The sequence below is a fragment of the Scyliorhinus torazame genome, chromosome 7, assembly GCF_047496885.1.
Source record: "Scyliorhinus torazame isolate Kashiwa2021f chromosome 7, sScyTor2.1, whole genome shotgun sequence".
In the NCBI taxonomy this organism is placed as follows: Eukaryota; Metazoa; Chordata; class Chondrichthyes; order Carcharhiniformes; family Scyliorhinidae; genus Scyliorhinus; species Scyliorhinus torazame.
This window is the reverse complement of record NC_092713.1, coordinates 93,147,209-93,172,036: the sequence shown is the minus strand read 5'-3', so window position 1 is coordinate 93,172,036 and position 24,828 is coordinate 93,147,209. Positions and strand designations below refer to the sequence as shown.

General features: G+C 47.0%; 1 protein-coding gene across 2 annotated transcripts in view; it reads left to right on the top strand.

The window, feature by feature from the left end:
* Nucleotides 1-24,173, top strand: part of LOC140426380 (methylcrotonoyl-CoA carboxylase beta chain, mitochondrial) — a 98,708-nt gene extending 74,535 nt beyond the window's left edge. For both annotated transcript variants that reach the window (XM_072511067.1, XM_072511066.1), the window contains exons 9-13: nucleotides 967-1,123; nucleotides 4,867-4,989; nucleotides 9,154-9,296; nucleotides 17,408-17,489; nucleotides 21,908-24,173. In XM_072511067.1, coding sequence (XP_072367168.1) covers nucleotides 967-1,123; nucleotides 4,867-4,989; nucleotides 9,154-9,296; nucleotides 17,408-17,489; nucleotides 21,908-21,991 — 589 coding nt within the window. In that variant the 3' untranslated portion in view covers nucleotides 21,992-24,173. The remainder of the gene's footprint in view (nucleotides 1-966; nucleotides 1,124-4,866; nucleotides 4,990-9,153; nucleotides 9,297-17,407; nucleotides 17,490-21,907) is intronic.
* Nucleotides 24,174-24,828: the final 655 nt, after the last annotated feature.

Genomic DNA, 24,828 nt, shown 5'->3' with positions numbered 1-24,828 from the left:
AATTTGAGCTGGTGAGTGAATAACCTTCTGATGAGTAAGATATTAATATCAATATAGCAATGTGATATTGATTCAGTGTGAGAAATTATATAAAAAGCAATAAATGGATCCATATATTCGGGCAGAAAATCAATTTTGGGTAAACAATAGCGTTGGATTAGATGCGATGCCGAGTGGAACAAAATGAGGCATATAGGAATAGCTTGTTTCTGTGTCCTAATTCTCTTCTGCTCTCAAGTAAAGCTACGCAGAGCTTTTGGAGACCTTTTCCTCACCATAGCTTGGGTTTTGTGAGCTTAAAGGATTTAAAAGTCTTTTTGTTGCTGTAGTGCATTCTGTAAAGCTTTGGGTCTTCCGGCATTGCTATTTCTTGACAGAGATCCTTATAGGAATCCTATTCCAGGAGACGAATGAGCACCGCATGGTATGGTACTAAACCACACAGACCAGAGCTTTGAACTCTCATCAGTCTGAACTGAGTAAACTGATCGCAGCTGGTGCTCAGTTGAGGTTTTATAATTTGCCCTCGGGTGGGGGGGGAGAAAAATTACCAGGGATTGCACTCCTGATTGATATATAATGACGCTAACTGGAAATTGTTTGTGTTATCATTATCTTCCTTCTGGTATATTGCACAGTCAAATAAGTTGCTAAATTCACTGCCTAGGGATATGCATGAGCAATGGCCATATTGGGACAGCTGCCACACATTGAACCTTAGTTACGGAAGAGCTAGTTTTCAGAATAGATGGGGAGGTTACGAGAGACTATTGAACAGGAGGAAAGAAATCAGTTTAATAATGCACATAAAGAAGCCTTATATCACTAAATACTTTTGTTCAGTATAATGTCATTAAAATAAATGTCGGCATTTTTACAATTGGGTATTACCTGCTGTTGCTACTTATGCAGATTACTTGAACATGTGACGATCGGCTGAAAATACAGTTGCTTTTTTCTTTTCAGTCACCTTGTTGGAATTGTGGCTAACAACGGAGAACTCACTCATAATGCCGCACTAAAAGGCAGCCATTTTGTGCAGCTTTGTGACCAGAGAGGTATTCCTATCATATTTCTTCAAAATACAAGACCAAATGTAACCATGGCCGGAACATTATCCAAGGTAATAAGAAGTGCCCTGTTTCTCCTCTTTATATAATCATCTTGCACCTCTGTCCAGTGTAGAATAGTTGAATAAATGCAGGAAATGCATATTCTCTGAGACAAAGGTAGGTTAGTCTGAAGATGTGCAGCTTTGGTGGATTGGCCATGCAAAATTGCCCCTTAGCGTTCAAGGATGTGTAGGTCAGGTGGGGTTATGGGGATAGGGCGGGGGGAATGGACCCAGGTAGTGTGCTCTTTTAGAAGGGTCAGTGCACACTCGATGGGCCGAATGGCCTACTTCTGCACTGTCAGAATTCTATGGTTCTAGTATTTTAAGTGGAAAAAAACAAGGGGTGAAATTCTCCTACCCGCCCCGCCACTTTTCTGCCCCAACCGGCCGGCGGGAGTCTCCGTAACACCGGCCGGTCAATGGGGTTTCCCATTGTGGGGCAGCCCCACGCCGTCGGGAAACCCCCGGGCGCCGGCAAAACGGAGACTCCCGCCGGCGGAGAATGACGCCCCAGGTTTCTGCAATAACAATTTGTATTCATATAGCAGAGCTGAATGTTATCAGCGTACATAGAAAAATAATACTACCTTTGGATGATGTTGCTGAAGGACAGCATGTTGATGAGAAATGAGGTATCCAGGGTAATTCTTTTCAAATATTTATCATATTCTTTCCTGTTGAACATGGCACACACAGAATTATTTCTCAGGAGTGAATTCTTGTATAGTAGTGACACTCCTTCAGTGTCCCCAGACAGCACAAGATCGCAGTTAATCCAACAGTTAAATGTATTACATATGAAGAAGATGCTGTTCATATATGAGCTTTCCAGCAATCATCATTAATTGGAAGTGGAATTCCAGCGGGCAGGTGAGGGGAAAACACCATGGGTTTTTAACCTCGGCAGTAAATTGGACAGAGAGCAGCAGTTGGCTAGTGGACGGGATAATATGTTTGGATGACTGCAGGCTAGCACCAAAGAAAGCCTCGCCAATATGCACAGAGGTCACAAGAAGGGGATTTACAGGAGTCTGCACGTTCTCCCTGTGTCTGCATGGGTTTCCTCCGGGTGCTCCGGTGTCCTCCCACAAGTCCTGAAAGATTGCTTGTTAGGTGAATTGGATATTTTGAATTCTCTCTCTGTGTACCCGAACTGGCGCCGGAGTATGGCAACTAGGGGCTTTTCACAATAACGTCATTGCAGTGTTAATGTAAGCCTACTTGTGACAATAAAGATTATTATTATTATTTCAGAGGATCTCCCAGGAGAAGCTTAAAGTTGGGGAGACATAAACTTTTCTCTTTCTCCTGGGCCCACAAAGAAATGGCCTCATCTAGTCCTGGAGCCATTCCACACTGGACTGGATCCTCTGCTGCCGGTAGCGACGTTCCCGATGTGTTGGAGAATCCAGCATCCGATCCTGTTCCGTTGTTTCAGACCCCGCTGGCATCAGGTTCGAGGCTTGCGTCCTGTGCCAGCATTAACGGACCGGGCACCACATTTTCCGGGCCCGCGTGATTCTCCAGTCCTCTGGACCAGGAACCATGTGGCCGAGAATTGGTGCAGGTCTTGACAAGCGTGGCCCTGACGTGGTGGTCCTCGCGGTGGGCCAATGGAGTAACTCTTTAAGGGAGCTGACCCAAAGTCCATTGGAAGGGCCACCCTTTCACATCTCCCCCCCCCTCCCCCCCCCAGAACCCCCCCCCCCCCACCCCCCCCAAGTGCAGAGACCCTCACTAGAGAACCCCTAATTAGAGGCACCTCCCATAAGAGATACCCCTCCCTGGATGCCCCCCCCATAAAAGAGACCCCTGCCTGGAAGCTAGAAATCAGCCCAGACCGAAGCTGTGAAAATAATCCCTGCTTTAAAACTCACCCGTGCAATACACCTGCTAGCTCAGGCAGAGGAAGCAGCACCTGTCAATTCCTAGAAAGAGAAAATCAGTCAGATCCTCTCAGATCAGGGCCTGGTCCGTGGCAGCGCATGTGCACAGCAGCAACCTGCAGCAGTCGTGCCGTACAACCTGGCGCCGGCCGCGCACGGACCAGGTCTGCTAGATAGTGCCTCCCTGGACCACCCCCCACCAGTCCTCCCAGCCCCCGCCGAAGGCCCCCCCCCCCCCCCCCCCCGGCCAGTGGAACGGCTCCCCTCCCCCCTCCCCGACTATGTCGGTGCTGAACACAGACCGCAGCCGCCACGCGAGGTCCCCGAAAACTGAGCCCCATGCCGTCGGGAAGTTGGCCCATCGGGGGCAGAGCATCAGGGAGGGCCTCAGGTAATCTCCTGGGCAGCACGGTAGCACAGTGGTTAGCACTGTGGCTTTACAGTGCCAGGATCCCAGGTTTGATTCCCTGCTGGGTCACTGTCTGTGCGGAGTCTGCACATTCTCCCCGTGCCTGCGTGGGTTTCCTCCGGGTGCTCCCTTTCCCTCCCACAGTCCAAAGACGTGCAGATTAGGTGGATTGGCCATGCTAAGTTGCCCCTAGTGTCCAAAAAGGTTAGGAGGGGTTATTGGGTTAGGGGATAGGGTGGAAGTGAGGGCTTATGTGGGTCGATGCAGACTCGATGGGCCGAATGGCCTCCTTCTACACTGGATGTTCTATATTCAACAGCGTGTGGCGTAATAAGCGATTATGCCACCCAGTGGGTGGAGCATCCGAAAAACAGCGCCACCTCCGATTTCGGCATCAAAACGGATTCTCCGGCCAATCACCGAATACGATTTCGCCATCGGAGAATCCAGCCCATAGTCTCCCAAACGACCATTTAAAATTACACTCGGGGCCGAATGTCACCTGATGTACATATTTAAATGAGGACCCTAACTGCAGCCAACTGGAGAGGAGATTGCATTTTACACCTCCTCAGAACAGTAGGTTGAAATTCAATGCAGGAAGTGTTAGCGGGGTCATCAGCAGGCAAGTCACCAGATAAATGGTTAATGTTTTCTGTCCTTCTCTGAGAGTGGGTAAGAAAATCACCTCACCATACATCAACCAGGAGTGGAAATGCTGCCTGATTTTGCTCTCCTCCTTCGCCCAAGTGGGCTTGTAGGCCTATTTCTACAAATTGCACAGAATATTTATTACAGTCTAATTCTCCCACCTCAACAAAAAAGCAGATTTTAGAAAGATTTGGGTTGCATGGTCTGATTGCTGCCATTCGGCTCATTGGGGACCTGACTTTCAGAACATTCAGAAAATATGGTATAAATCAAAGCGTCGTTCACCCCATTAGGTTCAAGTATCGTTTGTGATTAGTGGCCTTGAGATCTGTTTGGGATACTGGGTTTTGATTGGTGGTTGTGGCAGAGGTGAAAACTTGGGTCAGATTGTTGAAAGGGAAGGACCATTAATATTTTTGGTCCCTTTGATGGACAGCTCTGTGACCAGGGCTTCTGATCCTGAACTTCTGGTCAGTCTGAAAACTAGGCTAGTTATCATTCGGTGGCGTCATTTACTAATGAATGGCCATGTTTCAAGCATCAACTTTGTGAAGAGAGCACAGGAGATACATCTGTTGTATCACAATTTCAGGCTTTTCCTTCAAATTGGGAAGTTATCTAAAGGTGTTTAAAATGATGACGGATTCCACCCTTTTCACAATAACGAAAATATACATGTTCTTGCTGTACAATTAGCGCTTCAGAAAGAATAATTAACATTGAAACTAATGTTTCACATTTTAAGAATGCTGTTAATTTCTGTGCATTATATAATTCTGTAAATCTTCTTATGGTTTTCCTTGTAGGCTGAAGACGTTACCAATCAACTTAAGGCCCAAGGCTCTATGATGGCAGCTGTGGCATGTGCCACTGTTCCCAAGATAACCATTATAATTGGAGGCTGCTATGGTGGTGAAAGTTTTCCAATGGTACATTCCAGAAATGCCCTTGTTTGACCATTGTACCATGGAAGATAATTATTGTTTGAAAATCATTACTTTTGGGAGTTTTATCTTGTGGAAGCACAGATATGGCACAATCTAATTAGTTTAATATATTAGTTCTATTTCTAGATGGTCATATAGGGGCCAGAATCCCAGTAGCTTAGTTGGTGATAGGCATTGCATAATGTACAGCTCAACTGTACTTTGCCAAAAGATCCCAGATTAAATGCCTCATCTACACTCAGTTAGCTGCTCTTTGGTAATGGATTGAACTGACTTCAGTGGCCCTATGCTAGGAGGGTAAAAATGAGCCCTTGCTCCTGGTATCCATTCGGTTACACCTACTGGAAAGTGCACACATTTAAGACAGAAAAAAATGATTGAGCTTGCATAGGCAATATGATGCTTCTTTTGGTGGTCTAAAGTAGGGAAAGAACTTACAGTGAGGTGAGATTTCTGGCTCCTACTCTTTCCCACTCTAACAAACTCTCAGTCCTGGATCAGGAATTACTGATTTGCAGAAAAGGTCTAGTGGGATCCTGCAAACCAGTGATTGTTTAGAGGCAGATGGCCATTTAAAGAGGGTAATAGAGTCCCAAAGCGGAAATCAATACCCCCAGTATACCACTGACACCCAACTTTCCTTTCTGACCGTAATTCCAACTTATATCCAAAATAAAACTAGATGCTTATTCCCACCTGCGCTGATTTACTGCTTGCTAACTTGGTACCACTGGAACTGTACCACAGTACACAGTAGTGGTGCCAGGCTGCTTACTTGCCACACCAATTTAGTGATACATCCAGTGAATGTATTTGGCACCATAATTTTCAGTTTGGCATTTTCAGACCTGCTTGGGTGAAGCCTCTTACTTTCTCCTTCTGTTTTCTCACTAACCGTGCTGCTGCTCACCCTCCTCTCGAGAGGCATCTCTATCTTGAGCAATTCACTGAGCTAGCAATGTAAGATTGATGCAGCAGATTGGAGTGCCAAAACATGTGATGCCATAATGTGATAAAATGTGCAGTTAATAATAATGATAATCTTTATTGTCACAAGTAGGCATACATTTTTAAAAAAATCATTTTATTGGCATTTCCAACATTATGTACATTGATGTTCGTGCTTATTTATTGTACAGTGTAACGCAAAAAGGCTTTTGTCTTAATTTAATTTATTTACAGTGCTGCCGTCTAATTCAGTGTCCCCCGCCCCCCCCCAGCCCCCCTTAACCCTAACCCTTCTCCTCCCCCACCCCCTTGCTATCCTCCTTGGTCGATACGGGGGGGAGGTTCCCCTTCTTTTTTTTGGTGGATGAGTGGGGAGCGGGGGGTCCCCCCTCCCCTCCTCCCCCGTGTTGGCCCTCTTTGCCCGTCTCAGACTCTCTGCCCCCTTTCCCCCCTCTTTCCCCTCGGTTGTGCGTCCGTGGCGTTCCTCCTTGTCTTTTATTTTTCCCCCTCTCTAATCCTTTCAGTTCCCCCTCTACTGGCTGTTGTTGGCCTCAAACAGGTTTTGAAACAGGCCGACAAATTGCCCCCATGCAGTAAGGAAGCCTTCCTCTGATCCTCGTATGGCGTATTTTATCTTCTCCAGGTGGAGAAATTCCATAAGGTCAGCTAGCCAGTCTGCAGCTGTGGGTGGTGCTGCTGATCGCCAGCAAGTAGGCATACATTAACACTGCACTGAAGTTACTGTGAAAAGCCCCTAGTCGCCACATTCCGGCACCTGTTCGGGTACATGGAAGAAGAATTCAGAATGTCCAAATTACCTAACAACACGTCTTTTAGGACTTGTGGGAGGAAACTGGAGCACCCGGAGGAAACCTACGCAGACACGGGGAGAATGTAAAGACTCTGCACAGACTCTGCACAGACAGTGACTCAAGCGGAATTGAACCTGGGACCCTGGCGCTGTGAAGTAATATTGCTACCCACTGTGCTACCTTGCCGCAGTTACATCTGCAATACCTTACTCTGATGAATTCATGATCTTGTTCTCCTCAGTATGGGAAGCACTATCCACTCGATAGGCACATGAATAGGAAAAGAGAGAGAGACAGATCTATAGGACAAATCCAGTTGGGCTGCTGTGATGAGCTTCCTGGTGGAGAGATCAGGGGCGGGATTCTCCCCTCCCCAGTGCGGTGGGGGGTCCCGGCGCCAAAGAGTGGCGTGAACCACTCCGGCGTTGGGCCGCCCCAAAAGTGCGGAATCCTCCACACCTTCAGGGGCCAGGCAGGCCCCGGAGTGGTTTGCGCTGCGCCGGCCGGCGGGGAAGGGGCTTGGCGCCAAAGGGCTTCCGCCAGCTGGCGTGAGTTGGCACATGGGCGGGAGCACCTGCATGTGCTAGCGTCATCCCAGAGCATGCGCAGGGGGGGTTCATCTCCGCGTCGGCCATGGCGGAGGAATAGCAACCGACGCGGAAGAATAGAGTGCCCCCACGGCACAGGCCCACCCGCGGATCGGTGGGCCCCGATCGCGGGCCAGGCCACCGTGGGGGCACCTCCCGGAGCCAGATTCCCCCCGAGGACCCCGGATACCACCCGCGCCGCTAGGTCCCACCGGTAAGGACCTACTCTAATTTACGCCAGCGGGACCGGCAAAAAACGGTCGGCCACTCGGCCCATCGCGGGCCGGAGAATCGCCGGGGAGCCGCTGACAGCGACCGGCGCAGCGTGATTCCCGCCCCCGCCAAATCCCCGGCGCCAGAGAATTCGGCAGCCGGCGGGTGCGGGATTCACATGGGGGGTCGGAGCATCCCGTCCCAGAACTCCATTGGTGGCTGGAGGACGCAATTGCCAGTTTGTTATCTTGGCTAAGTTTCTCATGTAGTCCAGGAAATTAAGAAAATATTGAGTTTTATCTTTCAATTTAAAGTGCACAAAGTCAGATTTTGATCATGTTTCCTGTATTTGGGTCTTTTTATTATCTGATTTTCTTCTGGGTAGATTGGCCCTTCACCTCTGCCAATGCTGTCATTTGGTAAAGAGGTAAGACATGCAAGGTACTGTCCAGGTAGGGCCTCCCTCATGGATTTCCTTCCCTCTTGAGGACAGATCCATCAGCCTTTGACTGGTAGTTTTCCACTTTTTGTGTGGGTGGACATCGCCGGCTGGGTCAGCATTTATTGCTCATCCCTAATTGCCCTCGAGGGAGCAGTTAAGAGTCAACCAATCTGGAGTCGCTGGTCGGGCCAGACTGGGTAAGGATGGCAGATTTCCTTCCCTAAGGGACATTAGTGAACCAGATGGGCTATTACGAAAATTGACAGTGGTCTAATGATCATTGTTAGACTTTTAATTCTGGATTTTCTTGCACTCAAATTTCATCATCTGCTGTGGCGGGAATCGAACCTGGGTCCCCAGAACATTACTCTGGGTCTTTGGTTTACTAGTCCAGTGACAATACACTACGCCACTGCCTCTCCTGTGCACTTCGCATTGGGAGATTGGAATAGAAGCTACAATGTTCATGTTATAATGACTGTAATATGAAACAACATTGCACCAGTTTTAGATATTGGGGTATTTGAAAGGGCTTCCAGGTGTCTTATCATTACTAAATAGATGTACAGAAAATTTCCGCTATTGATTCTCCCGATCTCCCACTGTAAATTCAGTGGCACCCAGGAGAAATGGTGTAAATACTTATCAATGCAATTCTTTGGGGGTTCTGCTGAAACAGTTGGTTGAGAGAATCCCTGCAGAAACATCAGGTAATTATTTTAATGCTGAAAGTTTCCCAGTGTTATTGTATCTGTCTCAGGGTTCCACATAGTAGGAAGATCTTTTTATTTTGCAACTCTTTTAAAAATGAATTCACTGAATGTGGGCATCGTTGGCTGGGTCAGCATTTATTACCCACCTTCAATTGCCCTCCATTTCAGAGGTCATTTTTAAGAGTCAACCACATTTCTGTGGATCTGGAGTCACATGGAGACCAGGCAAAAAGAGCAGATTTCCTTCCCTAAAGGATTACTAATTTAGCGACAAAGCCACTATGCCACCACTTCCTCCTATTTGTGGCAGCATAACTTGAAGGTTAACAAGTGGAAAGTTACAGTTGAGGTGGCCATCAGCTAATTGTTGCACATTATGTAGACTCGGACATGTGTGGATAATGTTTAAGTAAAGTTTGTTTATGTTTCAGTGTGGTCGGTCATTTGATCCGAACTTCCTTTTTCTGTGGCCCAATGCCAAGGTTGGACTAGTTGGTCCAAATTATTGCTCCGAGATTCAGGAACCTGATGGACAAAACCAAGATGAGGCACAGCTGAAGATCATGAAAGAAAGGTTAGTATTGTGCTGCTTGACTAAAGAAAAGGTGATTCCTTAGTCTGCAAGAGGATAAAGCTGCTGTGACAGGTAGTTGTACTGGAAAGCTGATGTGAGTAGAAAGGAATTAAATGTTACGTGTATGTAAATGACATTGGGGCTAAAGTCGATAACCACTGAAAACTGGTAGGGAATTGTGACGTGCCATTAATTAGTAGCCATTGGTTGCAATCTAAGCAGCACACCATTATCATACTGCTTGTTCTTTCCAATGATTTCCGGATTCAAAATGCCTCAACCCCTTGCCAGGAAGCCAACATCGTGAGTGTCCAACACCACTTAATGCTAGCCTTGATCTCTTAAAAGGAGAGAGAATATTTTCTTATTAGTTTATTGTGGGCATTGCTGGATAAGTCACCATTTATTGTCCACCTTAATTGCCCTTGAGACAGTGGTGGTGAGCTGCCTTGCATGCCAAACAGGATAAGCAGCAAGCAAGACAGAGCTAAGCAATTCCACAACCAACAAATCAGATCTAAGCTCTACAGTCCTGCCATATCCAGCCGTGAATGCTGGTTGGCAATTAAATGACTCACTGGAGGAGGAGGCTCCACAAATATCCCCATCTCAATGATGGAGGAGCCCAGCACAAAAGTGCAAAAGATGTCAGTCATCAGCCAATTCGATTTACTTAACTTTATATCAAGAAACGACTGAAGACACTAGATACTGCAAAGACTATCGGCCCTGACAATATTCGAGCAATTGTAAGGAAGACGTGCTCCAGAACTTGCCGTGCCCCTTGTCAAGCTGTTCCAGTACAGCTACAACACTGGCTTCTACCCGACAATGTGGAAAATTGCCCAGGTGTGTCCTGTACATAAGATACAGGACAAGTCCAACCCAGCCACTTACCGGCCTATCAGTCTACTCAATCATTAGTAAACCGATGTAAGGGGTAATCAACAATGCTATGAAGCAGCACTTACTCAGCAATAACCAGCTCATGGACATTCATTTTAGATCCCCAGGGTCACTCAGCTCCTGCTCTCATTACAGCCTTGGCTCATACACGGACAAAAGAGCTGAATGCCAGAAGTGAGGCAGTATTTGACCAAGTATGACATCAAAGAGCCCTCTCAAAATTGGAGTTAAAAGGAATCAGGGGTAAACTCTCTGCTGGTTGGAGTCATAACTGGCACAAAGGAAGATGGTTGTGGAGGTTGGAGGTCAATCACCTCAGCACCAGGACAGCCACTGTAGGAGTTCCTCATGGTCGTGTCCTAGGCCCAACCATCTTCAGCTGCTTCATCAATGACCTTCTTCCATTATAAGGTAGAGGTGGGGATGTTCACTGATGATTGCACAATACTCAGTACCATTCATGACTCCTCAAATACTGAAGCAGTCCATGTTCAGATGCACAAGACCTGGGCAATATTCAGGCTTGGGGTGACAAGTGGAAAGTAACATTCACGGCAGACAAGTGTTAAGCAATGACCATCTCCAACAAGCCAAGATCTGACCATCACACTTTAACATTCAATGGGATTACCATTGCTGAATCCCCCACGATCAACATCCTGGTGGTTACCATTGACTAGAAACTGAATTGACTCGCCATATAAAAGCTAGGAATCCTGTGGCGAATAATTCACCTCCTGACTCCCCAAAGCCTGGCCAAGAATACTCTCCATTTGGAGAGCAGCTCCAACAACTTTCAAGAAGCTTGACACAATTCAGGATCAGGCAGCCTGCGTGAGTGGCACTCCATATATGGACAGTCCAGTTCACCATCTGTTCAATGGTAACCCTCCGCATATTGATAGTGGGGGATTCAGTGATGGAAATGCCATTGAATGTCATGGGGTGATGGTTAGATTCTCTCTTGTTGGAGATGGTGATTGCCTGGCATTTGTGTGGTATGAATATTACTTGCCACTTGTCAGTCTAAGTCTGGATATTGTCCAGGTCGTGCCATATTTGGGCATGGACTGTTTCAGTATATGAGGAGTCGCAAATGGTGCTGAACATTGTGCAATCATCAGCGAACATCCCTGTTTCTAACCTTATGATGGGGTAAAGATCATCGATGAATCAACTGAAGGTGGTTGGGCCCAGGACTCTATCCTGAGGAACTCCTGTAGTGATGTCCTGGAGTTGCGATGATTGACCTCCAACAACCACAACCATCTATCCTTGTGCTAGATCTGGGGCGAGATTCTCCGACCCCCCGCCGGGTCGGAGAATCGCCGGGGGCTGGCGTGAATTCCGCCCCCACCGGTTGCCGAAGTCTCCGGCACCGGATATTCGGCAGGGGCGGGAATCGCGCCGTGCCGGTTTGCGGGCCCCCCCGCTCGATTCTCTGGCCCGGATGGGCCGAAGTCCCGCCGCTAAAATGCCTGTCCCGCCGGCGTAAATTAAACCACCTACCTTACCGGCGGGACTAGGCGGCGCGGGCGGGCCCCGGGGTCCTGGGGGGGGGGGGCGCGGGGCGATCTGGCCCCGGGGGGGTGCCCCCACGGTGGCCTGGCCCGCGATCGGGGCCCACCGATCCGCGGGCGGACCTGTGCCGTAGGGGCACTCTTTCCCTTCCGCCTCCGCCACGGTCTCCACCATGGCGGAGGCGGAAGAGACTCCCTCCACTGCACATGTGCGCGAATGCCGTCAGTGGCCGCTGACGCTCCCGCGCATGCGCCGCACGGAGATGTCATTTCCGCCTTTTCCGCCAGCTGGCGGGGCGGAAATTCGTCCGGCGCCGACCTAGCCCCTCAAGGTTGGGGCTCGGCCCCCAAAGATGCGGAGCATTCCGCACCTTTGGGGCGGCGCGATGCCCGTCTGATTTGCGCCGTTTTGGGTGCCAGTCGGCGGACATCGCGCCGTTTCCGGAGAATTCTGCCCATGATTCCAGCCAGTGGAGAATTTTTCCCCTCATTCCCAGTGACTCCAGTTTTGCTAGGTCTCCTTGATGCGATACTTGGTCAAATGCTGTATTTATGTCAAGGGCAGTCACTCTCACTTCACTTGGAGCTGGAGCACAATTGATTGGTAAATGCATCTTCAAAAACTATATTTTACCAATTGCACCACGAGCCTCAGACATTGTTCAATTCACCAAAGCCCCGTTATTCATTTTCAGCAGTCTTGATCAATAGGGACTCACACCTAATATTCATATGTTCCTCCACACCCTTGCACACCTCACAGAATTCCTACAGTGCAGAAGGAGGCCATTCAACCCATCAAGTCTGTACTGACCCCCTGAAAGAGCACCCCACCCAGGCCCACGCCCCCAACCCATTTCTGCAACCCAGTAACCCTACCAATTAAGGGGCAATTTAGCACGGCCAATACACCTAACCTGCTCATTTTTGAACTGTGGGAGGAAATTGGAGCACACGGAGGAAACCCACGCAGTCACTGGGAGGATGTGCAAACTGCACACAGTGACCCAAGGTCAGAATTGAACCTGGGTCTCTGACGCTGTGAGGCAGACCTATACCACCTAGAAGGACAAGGGGAGTAAAGGCATGGGAACACCACCGCCTGCATTCTCAGATCTAAGGAGTAGGACAACCCAGCTTCTCCAGTCTATTAAGGCAAATGTAATCCCAAAGTGATATAAGGTCAGAAGTTCGCTGACGATTGCACAATGTTCAGAATCATTTGTGACTCCTCAGATACTGAAGCAATCTGTGTCCATACACAGCAGTTCCCATCCAAGCCACCCAACATCCTGAGTTGGAACTTATAAAAAATGTATTAATTCATGGGACGTAGGCATCGCTGGCTAAACCAGTATTTGTTGCCCATCCTTAATTGCCCCTGAGAAGGTGGTGGTGAGCTGTCTTTTTGAACTGCTGGAGTCCATGGGTGGGATTCTCCATCGGAGGGATCCTCTGCTTCCCTGGCAGTGCACTTCCCGATGGCGTGGGGGTGGCCACGTTGGGAAACCTTATTGGCCGGCTGCTGGGATGGAGGATCCTGTTGCTGGCGGAGGTGCAGCGAGCCAGAAAACAGGTCTGGTGGGACAGAGAACAGAGAATCCCACCCCATATGTTTCAGGAACACCCACAATGATGGTAGGAAGGGAGTTCCAGGATTTTGATCCAGCGACAGTGAATGAACGGCACAATAGTTCCAGGTGAGGGATTCAGTGATGGTAATGACATTGAATGTCATGGGGAGATGGTTAGATTCTTTCTTGTTGGGGATGGTGATTGCCTGGCAGTTGTGTGGAATGAATGTTAGTTGCCATTTTCGACCCAAGCCTGAATGTTGTCCAGGTCTTGCTGCGTATGGACACAGATTGCTTCAGTATCTGAGGAGTCACGAATAGTGTTGAATATTGTGCCGTCGTCAATGAACATCTGACCTCATATCACTTTGAGTATTTTTTTAAAAATATTTTTTATTCTCCTCCGTTTTCACATTTTCTCCCAAATTTACACCCACCAACAATAAACAATCAGTAACAAATATGTCAATCCCCATATCAATAACAACGATCCCATCCTCCCACCAAACCCCAAACATTAGCCCACATGGTCACACAAACAAATGACAAAAAGGAATTAGGGATCACCCATAGTCGCCATTAACACACACAGCGCCCCTCCCCCCCTCCCACCCATCTCCCCCCCCCCCCCCCCCCCCCCCCAACTAATGTTCGATGTTATCCAGTTCTTGAAAGTGCATAATGAATAATGCCCACGAATTGTAGAACCCCTCCACCCTTCCCCTTAACCTTCTCAAGAGTAAAGAATTCCAACAGGTCCCCCCGCCACGCCAGGGCACAGGGTGGAGAGGTTGCTCTCCAACCTATCAGGATCCGCCTTCGGGCGATCAACGAGGCGAAGGCTACAACATCTGCCTCCGCACCAGTTTCCAACCCTGGCTGGTCTGACACCCCGAATATGGCCTCCCGGGGGCCCGGGTCCAGTTTCACGTGCACCACTTTAGAAATTACCCTAAAAACCTCCTTCCAGTAATCCTCTAGCTTTGGACAGGACCAAAACATATGAACGTGATTAGCGGGCCCCCCCCCCACCGCAACGTTCACACACATCTTCTACCCCTTCAAAGAATCGGCTCATCCTCGTCCTCGTGAAGTGTGCTCTGTATACCACCTTCAGCTGTATCAGCCCCAACCTCACGCACGAGGTGGAGGCGTTCACTCTCCGGAGCACCTCACACCAGAACCCCTCCTCCATATCCTCTCTCAACTCTGCCTCTCACTTTGCTTTGATCCCTTCCAGTGGTGCCTTCTCCTCTTCCAAAATAGCTCCGTAAACCGCCGACACTACCCCCTTCTCCAATCCCCCTGTCGTCAGCACCTCCTCCAGCAATGTGGAGGCCGGCTCCACTGGGAAGCTCTGTATCTCCTTTCTGGTAAAATCTCGAACCTGCATGTATCTAAACATTTCCCCCTGCTCCAACCCATACTTCGCTTCCAGCTCCTTCAGTCCTGCAAACCGACCCCAAGAAACAAATCTTTGGGTGTCTTAATCCCCTTCTCCTCCCATTTGCGAAAATTTTCATCCCACTTCCCTGGCTCAAATCTGTGGTTCCCCTGAATCGGCATTTCCCTTGACCCTGCCCCCAACCTGAAGTGTTGGCGAAACTGCCTCCAAATTCTCAATGAAGCTATTATTACCGGACTCCCTGAGTATTTCCCCGGGGCCATTGGGAGCGGCGCTATTGCTAGTGCTTTCAATCCTGACCCCCTGCAAAAACTCTCCTCCATTCTGACCCACTGGGAATCAACCCCTCTGACCCAGCTCCGCACCTTCTCCACGTTCGCCGCCCAGTAGTAATACATCAGGTTCGGAAGACCCAAATCCCCTGCCTGCCTTCCCCTCTGTAGCAGCACCTTTCTAACTCTGCCCACCTTCCCGCCCCATATGAATATCACTTTGAGTATATCCAGGGAATGAGGGATTACATTTGCCTGAATAGACTGGAGAAGCTGGGTTGTTCTACTCCTTAGACCTGAGAGGACATTTGATAGAATTGTTTAAAATCAGGAAGGATGTGGATAAAATAAATGAAGAGAAAGTTTCCAGGAGCGGGCAATAACCAGAGAGTACAGATAATTGGTCAGGAACCATAGGTGTCAGGAAGAAAAGCTTTTTCATGCAACAAGAAGTTAGAATTTACAATGCGCAGCTTGCTAGGATGATGAATACAGATTAAATAGTAGCTTTCAGAAGGAAATTGGATGCACAATTGAAGGAGAAAAAAATTGATGGGTTGTTTGTGAAAGGAAGGTTTGCTAGGTTCGAGGAGCTGTCGCAAACATTTCTGCTCCTTGGAACCAATTTGTTTAGGTATTTCCAGATTCACGATTTTCTGCGAAAGACCTGCGGCTGGATTCTCCGCCGGTGGGATGCTCCATTTTCCCAACAGCCCAGGAGTTTCTAGACAGCATGGGGCTGCCCCACAATGGGAAACCCCATTGACCAGCCGGCATAATGGAGCATCTCGCCGGCGGGGTGAAATGTGGCTCAGCGGGACAGAGAATCCAGCCCCTTGTCTTCATTTCCTGTGGCACCACCACCCTCCTTGTTGAAAATAATTTTATCTCTGGCCGTGCCTGGTGGGGGAAGTATTTCGGGTATTTATGGTCAGATCGTATCAGCGGAGTCGGCTTTGCTGAATGAGGTTAAGGAGAAATGGGAGGGTGAATTGGGTCCTATTCCAGATGAGGAGGTGTGGAGTGATGCTCTTTGCAGGGTCAACTCTATGTCCTCCTGTGCCCGGCTTGGCTTGGTCCAGTTCAAGGTGGTGCACAGAGCTCATATGACTAAGGTGAGAATTAGTGGGCTGGATTCTCCGATTCTGCGGCTAAGTCCGCAGGATCTGTCTGGTCTTACGACCAGAAAGTCGGCGCCGCCGCCGCACCAATCCTCTGCACAGTGGGGGGGGTTATCAACCACGCCGTGTAGGCTTTACCTGCGGACATGGCCACAGAATGGCCAGGTCTGTGGCTGGGTATGCGCACGGCGGTGGCCTGCGGCGGCCGCGACATATAGCATGGCGCCGGCCATGCGCGGACACTGCCTGCCAAAAACTGTCCCCCTGTGACCCCCGTCGCCACCCCCCAACAGTGCCCCCAGCCTCCGCAGAAGCCCCCCCTGCCAGCGGAACAGCTCCCCCCCGACTGTGACAATGCTGGACACAGACTTCAGCCGCCCATGCGAGGTGGCCTAAAACTGCCATTGGGGACTCCGCCCATCGGGGACGGAGCATCAGGGGAGGGCCTCAGGTGACGTCCTGAGGCCGTCCTGATGGCATGCGCAAACTCATCGAGTGCGCCGTTTTTGAGGGGGCGGAACATCGGAAAAACGCCCCCCCCCCCCCCCCCGATTCCAGCGTAAAATGGATTCTCCAGCCGATCACCTAACACGATTTTGCCGTTGCCGATCAGAGAATCCAACCCAGTGTTTTTTTTGGGGGGGGATGGACAACAGGTGTGAGCGGTGCCAGCTGATCACACATCTATGTTCTGGTTGTATCCCAAATTGTTAAGCTTCTACAATGTCAGAGATCCTTAATGTCGAACTGGAGCCTTGTCTGTTGGTGGCCCTTTACAGGGTATTGCACTGGCTGGTGATGCAGACAGGGGTGAAGGCGCATGTCCTCACCTTTGCCTCGTTAATAACCCCGAGGCAAGTTCTGCTTGGGTGGAGGTTTCCTACTCCACCAAGTACCTCAGCCTGTTGGGTGACCACGTGGAGTTTCAATATTTGGAGAAGGTCAAGTACACCATTAGGGGGTCGGTAGAGGGATTCTACCTCGGATGGCAGCCAGTCATTTGCTTTTTTAAAGAGTTAGTTACCGTCAGCTGTTAAGGGATTAAAAAAAAGTTTTTGTTTATTGTTAGTGGTTTAGGATTGGATATGTTCTTGTTTGCTGATTGTGCTCTTTGTATATTGTAACCTGAAGCATCTGTTTTATGTTTTATGATTGTTATTTTGGTCAAATGAAAGAATTTTCAATATTTTTAAAATATTTTTTAAAGATAGATGCGATAAAAATATTACTTCTGTACTGTGTTCAAACTAATATAGATACTTATCTGATTTAGACACTTGTGAAGTTTTAAACCTTAACATTTTTCTCTTTAGGCTGGAGAATGAGAGCTCTGCTTTTCATTCCTCTTCCAGGGTTTGGGATGACGGTGTAATACTTCCTAAAGACACGCGAATGGTAAACTCACTTTTCAATCACTGTAGTTGGACAACATTTGTCCAGTTAAGTTTTTATTTCTTGTGCACTGCCGAAAAAAGACATGTTGTCAAAGCTTTTGATTGGATGACATAGATGATTCGGAGTTGGGGACCAAGTGCAATGTGTCCAAGTTTGCAGATGACACTAAGATGAGTGGTAAAGCAAAAAGTGCAGAGGATACCGGAAGTCTGCAGAGGGATTTGGATAGGTTAAGTGAATGGGCTAGGGGTCTGGCAGATGGAATACAATATTGACAAATGTGAGGTTATCCATTTTGGTAGGAATAATAGCAAACGGGATTATTATTTGAATGATAAAATATTAAAACATGCCGCTGTGCAGAGAGACCTGGGTGTACTAGTGCATGAGTCGCAAAAAGTTGATTTACAGGTGCAACAGGTGATTAAGAAGGCAAATGGATTTTTTTCTTTCATTGCTAGAGGGATGGAGTTTAAGACTAGGGAGGTTCTGCTGCAATTATATAAGGTGTTAGTGAGGCCACACCTGGAGTATTGTGTTCAGTTTTGGTCTCCTTACTTGAGAAAGGACATACTGGTGCTGGAGAGTGTGCAGAGGACATTCACTAGGTTAATCCCAGAGCTGAGGGGGTTGGATTACGAGGAGAGGTTGAGTAGACTGGGACTGTACTCGTTGGAATTTAGAAGGTTGCAGGGAGATCTTATAGAAACATATAAAATTATGAAGGGAATAGATAGGATAGATGCGGGCAGGTTGTTTCCACTGGCAGGTGAAAGCAGAACTAGGGGGGCATAGCCTCAAAATAAGGGGAAGTAGATTTAGGACTGAGCTTAGGAGGAACTTCTTCACCCAAGGGGTTGTGAATTTATGGAATTCCTTGCCCAGTGAAGCAGTTGAGGCTCCTTCATTAAATGTTTTTAAGATAAAGATAGATAGTTTTTTGAAGAATAAAGGGATTAAGGGTTATGGTGTTCGGGCCGGAAAGCAATGATCTCATTGAATGGCGGAGCAGGCTCGAGGTGCCAGATGGCCTACTCCTGCTCCTAGTTCTTATGTTCTAAAGCTTTTCATCTTGCACTCATCAATTATCCGAAGTACTAACAAATGACTGTTTTTGTTTCTTAATGCTTGTTCTCCAATTCTCTTCCTTCTTTCCTGATACATTTCCATGGGTTCCAGGATCCTCTGAATATCTCATTCTGGGGTCATTTTTTGCTTGTGGCTTTTATTACTTGTGCCAAGTAATATAATCAGGTACTGTCCTCGTATTTAATAGTTTCCAACGGTCAAAAGATGTCTGGTTAATAATTCATGATCTCAAAATCTATTCACATGAGGCTTTAAGATAGCGTCTGCTGAGTTGCTTTCCGTTAGAGACCATTTTTCTAAATGGAACTTTTTCATTCTAATGAAATTGGATTGGATTGGATTTGTTTATTGTCACATGTGCCGAGGTACAATGAAAAGTATTTTTCTGCGAGCAGCTCAACAGATCATTAAATACATGGGAAGAAAAGGGAAGAAAAGAAAATACATAATAGGGCAACACAACATATACAATGTAACTACATAAGCACTGGCATCGGATGAAACATACAGGGTGTAGTGTTAATGAGGTCAGTCCATTTTAGTCATTTAGGAGTCTGGTGACAGTTGGGAAGAAGCTGTTTTTGAGTCTGTTTGTGCGTGTTCTCAGACTTCTGTATCTCCTGCCGATGGAAAAAGTTGGAAGAGTGAGTAAGCCGGGTGGGAGGGATCTTTGATTATACTGCCCGCTTTCCCCAGGCAGCGGGAGGTGCAGATGGAGTCAATGGATGGGAGGCAGGTTTGTGTGATAGACTGGGCGGCGTTCACGACTCTCTGAAGTTTCTTGCGGTCCTGGGCCGAGCAGTTGCCATACCAGGCTGTGATGCAGCCCGATAGGATGCTTTCTATGGTGCATCTGTAAAAGTTGGTACGGGTTAATGTGGACATGCCGAATTTCCTTAGTTTCATTGCAACTTCGTCCATGTCACAGATGTAAAAGTGTGCAATGGTGAGCTGAAGTAAATCTCCTATTGAGCTCTCCTTTTGGAAAGAAATCACTGTAGAATGTTACGATATGTATACTGAATGTTTCCAGCTCCTCTTCCTCTATTCTGAGGGCACTGAGTTATGCTTGGGTACGATTCCATGAGCACTTGCATTCAAGTAGCCAGCCATTTTATGGCAGCCATGATAATGTGAGTCATCAAGTTATCGAACTAGGAGATGTATCAAAACTGAGTCTGATCCTCTCGCCATACACCTATTTGTGCAGTTACCAGCAGGAGTCACCTCAGGAGCCTGAAAATAGCCCATTTTCTTCCGCCTCTTCCTTTTCTCAGAAGCAGTGGGAGCCAGTTGTTTGCAGTATTGCACTTGCTCCACTTAGATCAGTGAGTCTCAAACTGGGTACCAGACTTCCCATGTGGTCCAACATGCACGACCATCCTTGCAGGTGGACAATGTGCTCTGTTCGTCTTGAGCTCCCAGTCTGTCCCTGCTCCTTTAGTGCTCTCCCCAAATACTGCACCCCCTGTGCTCCTCTCTCCAGTCATTAAAAACCAGCATGCAGGTTCAGCAAGCAGATAGGAAGGCAAATGATCTGTTGGCCTTCACCGCAAGAGGAATTCAGGACAAGAGCACAAATGTCTTCATGTAGCTGTAGCCTTGGTGAGACCACACCAAGGATATGCTTGCAATAGAGGGAATACAGTTAGTGTCACCAAACTGATTCCTGGGATGGAAGGATTGTTGTATGAGGAGAGATTTGGGGTTACTGGGCCTGCATTCACTGGAATTTAGAGGGGATTTAATTGAAACATTGAAAATTCTTACAGGGCTGGAGAGACTGGATGTTGTTTCCTCTGCCTTTGGTGATGGTGATGGTGGGGGTGGGGGTGGGGGGGGGGGGGGGGGAGGGGGAGGGGGTGGGGGGATTCAGAAGAAGGGATCAAAGTTTCAGGATACGGGTAGGCCATTTAGGAAGGAGATGAGGAATCGCTTCTCGGCCTTTAGGCTAAGGTGAGCATGAGGTCAGATGTAATGCCTGGATCTGGTATGTCTCTCTTGTGGAGACCATGAATTGGATTCAATTTGAATTGATTTTTGGAGCAGGCAAGGAGCTGGATTAGGGGTTTGCCCCTGTCCACATTCTGAGTTCTGGCTTTGTAACTGATAAAGTAATATAGAAAAGGATTGAGGTGAGGAGAAGCTTCTTCACTCAGAAGGCGGTGAACTTGTAGAATTTTCTACCACAGAAGGCTGTGGAGGCCAAGTCACTGAATATATTTAAGAAGGAAATAGATATATTTCTAGACTCTGAAGGTGTTAGGGGAATGGGGAGATTGTGGGAGAACAATGTTGAAATAGAGGATCAGCCATAATCCTATTGAATGGCGGAGCAGGTGTGAAGGGTCAAATGGCCTACTCGTCCTATTTTCTATGTTTCTATATGTTTCCTGCCCTTTGCGGGTTCCTCTTTCTCTATTCTCTGGTCCCTTAGTATTGCTGCTCTCCCTTTGTTCCTCTAGTGTTTTCACTATGCTCTGTGTTCTCCATATTCTGTCTTCTTTGGTCCCCCCGCCACCAAGGCTTTGTTTTCCCGTGCATCTGCTCTGACTGTGTTGTGCTTCCCCAGCGGTCTTTCTCCCTTCCTGCTCCCCTGGTGTCCTTTCCATGCTCTATTCCCTGTGTTTTTGTTAAGGACAAACAGTCTAGTGAAAAGCTATTGCATCCATCTAACATAGCTGTAAGTCAATTCCTATTTTCTTAAAAACATTATTAAAATAGAGATCATTTGCAAAGTTGTCTTTTCTCAATCTCCCTCAACTCCCAGCTAAGGCTAATCTTCCACAAGAATTGCATTCTTGACATGACAGCTAAATTCATTCCCATGCCACAGCTGTTTTCAGTGAGTTTTTGCCTCCTGTGTCCTCTTTGTTTCCTGTGGACCCTATTCTCCTTTTCCATTTTCAGTACAAGATGCAATGATCAGAAAACTTCAATCTGTTCACTTCTCAGTGCTGTGGTGATGTTTCAAAGTCTTGGTCGTTGTTTGGCTGCACAGTGCTAGTTCCTCATGGAGTCAGGATTTACTTTCTGAAAACCCACTGGGGGAGTGCTGGATCTGATGCAGATATCTGTCACAGTACTTTTTAGAAGATGTGTATTTCCCGCATTTGCAGATTTTTCCTTTTAACTCATTAAATAATACACATTTTTCAGATATTGTACATACTTGAAAAAAAATTGATACGCCTAGATTCCAATTACAGGCCACTGCCAAGTTTGACAAGAGTATTTCTTAATTCAATAATAAAATGCAGGACTTCAAAACAAATGTAAAACTGTACAGGTGAGCACTGAATCTAACTGTGAGCTTCTGTTTATTACAGGTAATAGGTCAGTGTTTAAATATCATCAAACAGAAACCCCGGCTTCATTCACAACCAGAAAGACGTGCTGTTTTGAGAATGTAAACTCATAAATTGGCACAATCCATCAACTCAACCACTAAAGATGAGCAGCGGCAGTAAAAAGAACAAAAGAAATGGACTCAAATATATTTCTGTTGCTTAAGTATGGCTGGAAAGGCCCAGTCCAGTTAATATATTCTTAAGTGTCTAATTAAAAAGAAACAAATCATCTTGATTCTACAGGGATTTTTGTTTACTGGAAAATATATGCCTGGCGTAGAATCATAGAATATACAGTGCAGAAGGAGGCCATTCAGCCCATCGAGTCTGCACCGGCCCTTGGTAGGAGCCACCCTACCCAAGCCCACACCTCCATCCTATCTCCGCAACCCAACCTAACCTTTTGGACACGAAGGGCAGTTTAGCATGGCCAATCCACCTAACCTGCACATCTTTGGACTGTGGTAGGAAACCAGAGCACCAGAGGAAACCCACGCAGATACGGGGAAAATGTGGAGATTCCGCACAGACAGTGACTCAAGCCGTCAAACCGTGGACCCCGGAGCTGTGAAGCAACTGTGCTAACCACTGTGCTACTGTGCCACCCATGCAGCAACAATTGGAGTACTGGATTCAAGATTTCAGTGTTGGGGAATGGAGTCATTATTCACTTTGACTGTGGCAGTGATCGGTACAAACACATTAATTTGAGCTAGAGCAGAGCTACAGCATTAACATTGTGTCCTATCCAACCTCCTGCTGCATGGTGTAATCTAAATGAAGAAACCTTCAATCATCTGAGTGAATTTAAACCAGGAGTACCAGGAGTTAAAAGACAGTGGTATAATTCCAATTCATAAGTTGGCAGTCTGAATGTCTTCAATCATTTTCAAACTGCGTCTCATCTCCGCTAATTCATTTAATTATTTGTAATGATACTGCAAACATTGGGTATTCTAAAACAATAGTAATTGATACTATTGCCCTGGTAACATGCATTACCCCGTATTTCAGGGTAGGTTTGAAGTGACCCTTTATTTTTCAATGAAAAGTGAAAAGTCACCCTGGGATATTCACAATTAAGTTACTTCTTCAGTTATGGGTCAAAGCTGTGAAGGCCAATAAACTAAATGCGAAAGGAATTTCTCAATGTCAACACACATGACAGGCTATTATTCCTCTAGAAGATGTATTAATCATGCTATTTCCCCCATCCACTTGTCCCTTTCCCTGTTGAAGGCATTGTCTCAGAGCACCAATCCATGTTTGCTGTTACTCACACAACTGGCTATTCTCTTTGTATTCTTATTCGGGACATGGATAATCTGTTCTTAGTTGCAATGGCAAACAGTGGCTTGTTACACCATTGCAGAGGGCATTAAGAGTCAATCATATAATGCAGGAGTGGATCACATGTAGATCGTACTGTATAGTGGGGTGAAAAGTTCCTTACTGTGAACAATATTAGTGCATCAGTTGGGATCTTACAACAGTCTGGAAATTTTTGTGTTTGTCGTTCCTCATGGCAGCCCACTAAATTATCAGATATATTGAATTCAGTTTCACAACTTGCCAAGTGGAATTTGAATTTGCAACCTCTGGGGTGATACCACGGCCCCTCAACACTGCAATATCCCTTATGTGTGAGTTACAATTAAATAGACTCCCAACACTCTCTTTTCAGGCTCACAATAAGAGAATGGGTACAGGGTTGAAATACTCAGCACATCTCGAAGGATAACCCAGCCCAAGGGGAGAAAATTGTGTCACAATAATTGTAAAGATACCAAATTGAAACTTGTCCAGCTCCATCACATCTAGATTTAAAAAAACAAATTTAAAGTACTCAGTTATTTTTTTCCAATTAAAGGGCAATTTAGTGTGGCCAATCCACCTAAACTGCACTTCTTTCGGTTGTGGGGGTGAAACCCACGCAGACATGGGGAGAATGTGCAAATTCCACACCGATAGTGACCCGGGGCCGGGATCGAACCCGGGTCCTCAGACATCTAGATTATTGTTGTGTCAATCTGGAAGTGCTGCTTAATTGCTAATTTTGTACCTTTTTCATTTTTGTGCTAAATGAGATATTTTTGATGAATTTCTGCATATACTGTCACTGAACGAAAATAAAGATCTTTAACCTCATGTTACGAGCTATGAAAGAACACTTATCTAAGTAAATAAGGCACACTATGTATTATGTCAAGAAGAAATTAAAACATTATACATTTTTAAAAAAATATATATTTTTATTCTCCTTTTTCACATTTTCTCCTGCATTTACACCCATCAACAATAAACAATAATCAGCAAGATATGTCAATCCCCATAATAACAACAATCCCATCCGCCCACCAACCCCCAAACATCAGCCCGCATGTTTACATAAACAAATGACAAAAAGGAATCAGGGATTACCCATAGTTACCCTTAATCTACACAGCCCGCCCCCCCCCCCCCCACCCCCACCCCCCAACTAATGTTCGATGTTATCCAGTTCTTGAAAGTGCATAAAAAATAGTGCCCATGACGTGTAGAACCCCCTCCGAGCTTCCCCTCAGTTCGAACTTAATCGTCTCAAGGGTCAAGTATTCCAACAGATCTCCCCGCCATGCCAGGGCACTGGGTGGAGAGGCTGCTCTCCATCCCAGCAGGATCCGCCTTCGGGCGATCAACGAGGCGAAGGCTATGATATCTGTCTCCGCTCCCGTTTCCAACCCTGGCTGGTCCGACACCCTGAATATGGCCTCCTGGGTACCCAGGTCCAGTTTCACCACCTTGGAAATTACCCTAAACACCTCCTTCCAGTACTCCCCTAGCTTTGGACAGGACCAAAACATATGAATGTGATTAGGCCCCCCACCACCCCCGCAACGCTCACACACATCCTCCTTCAA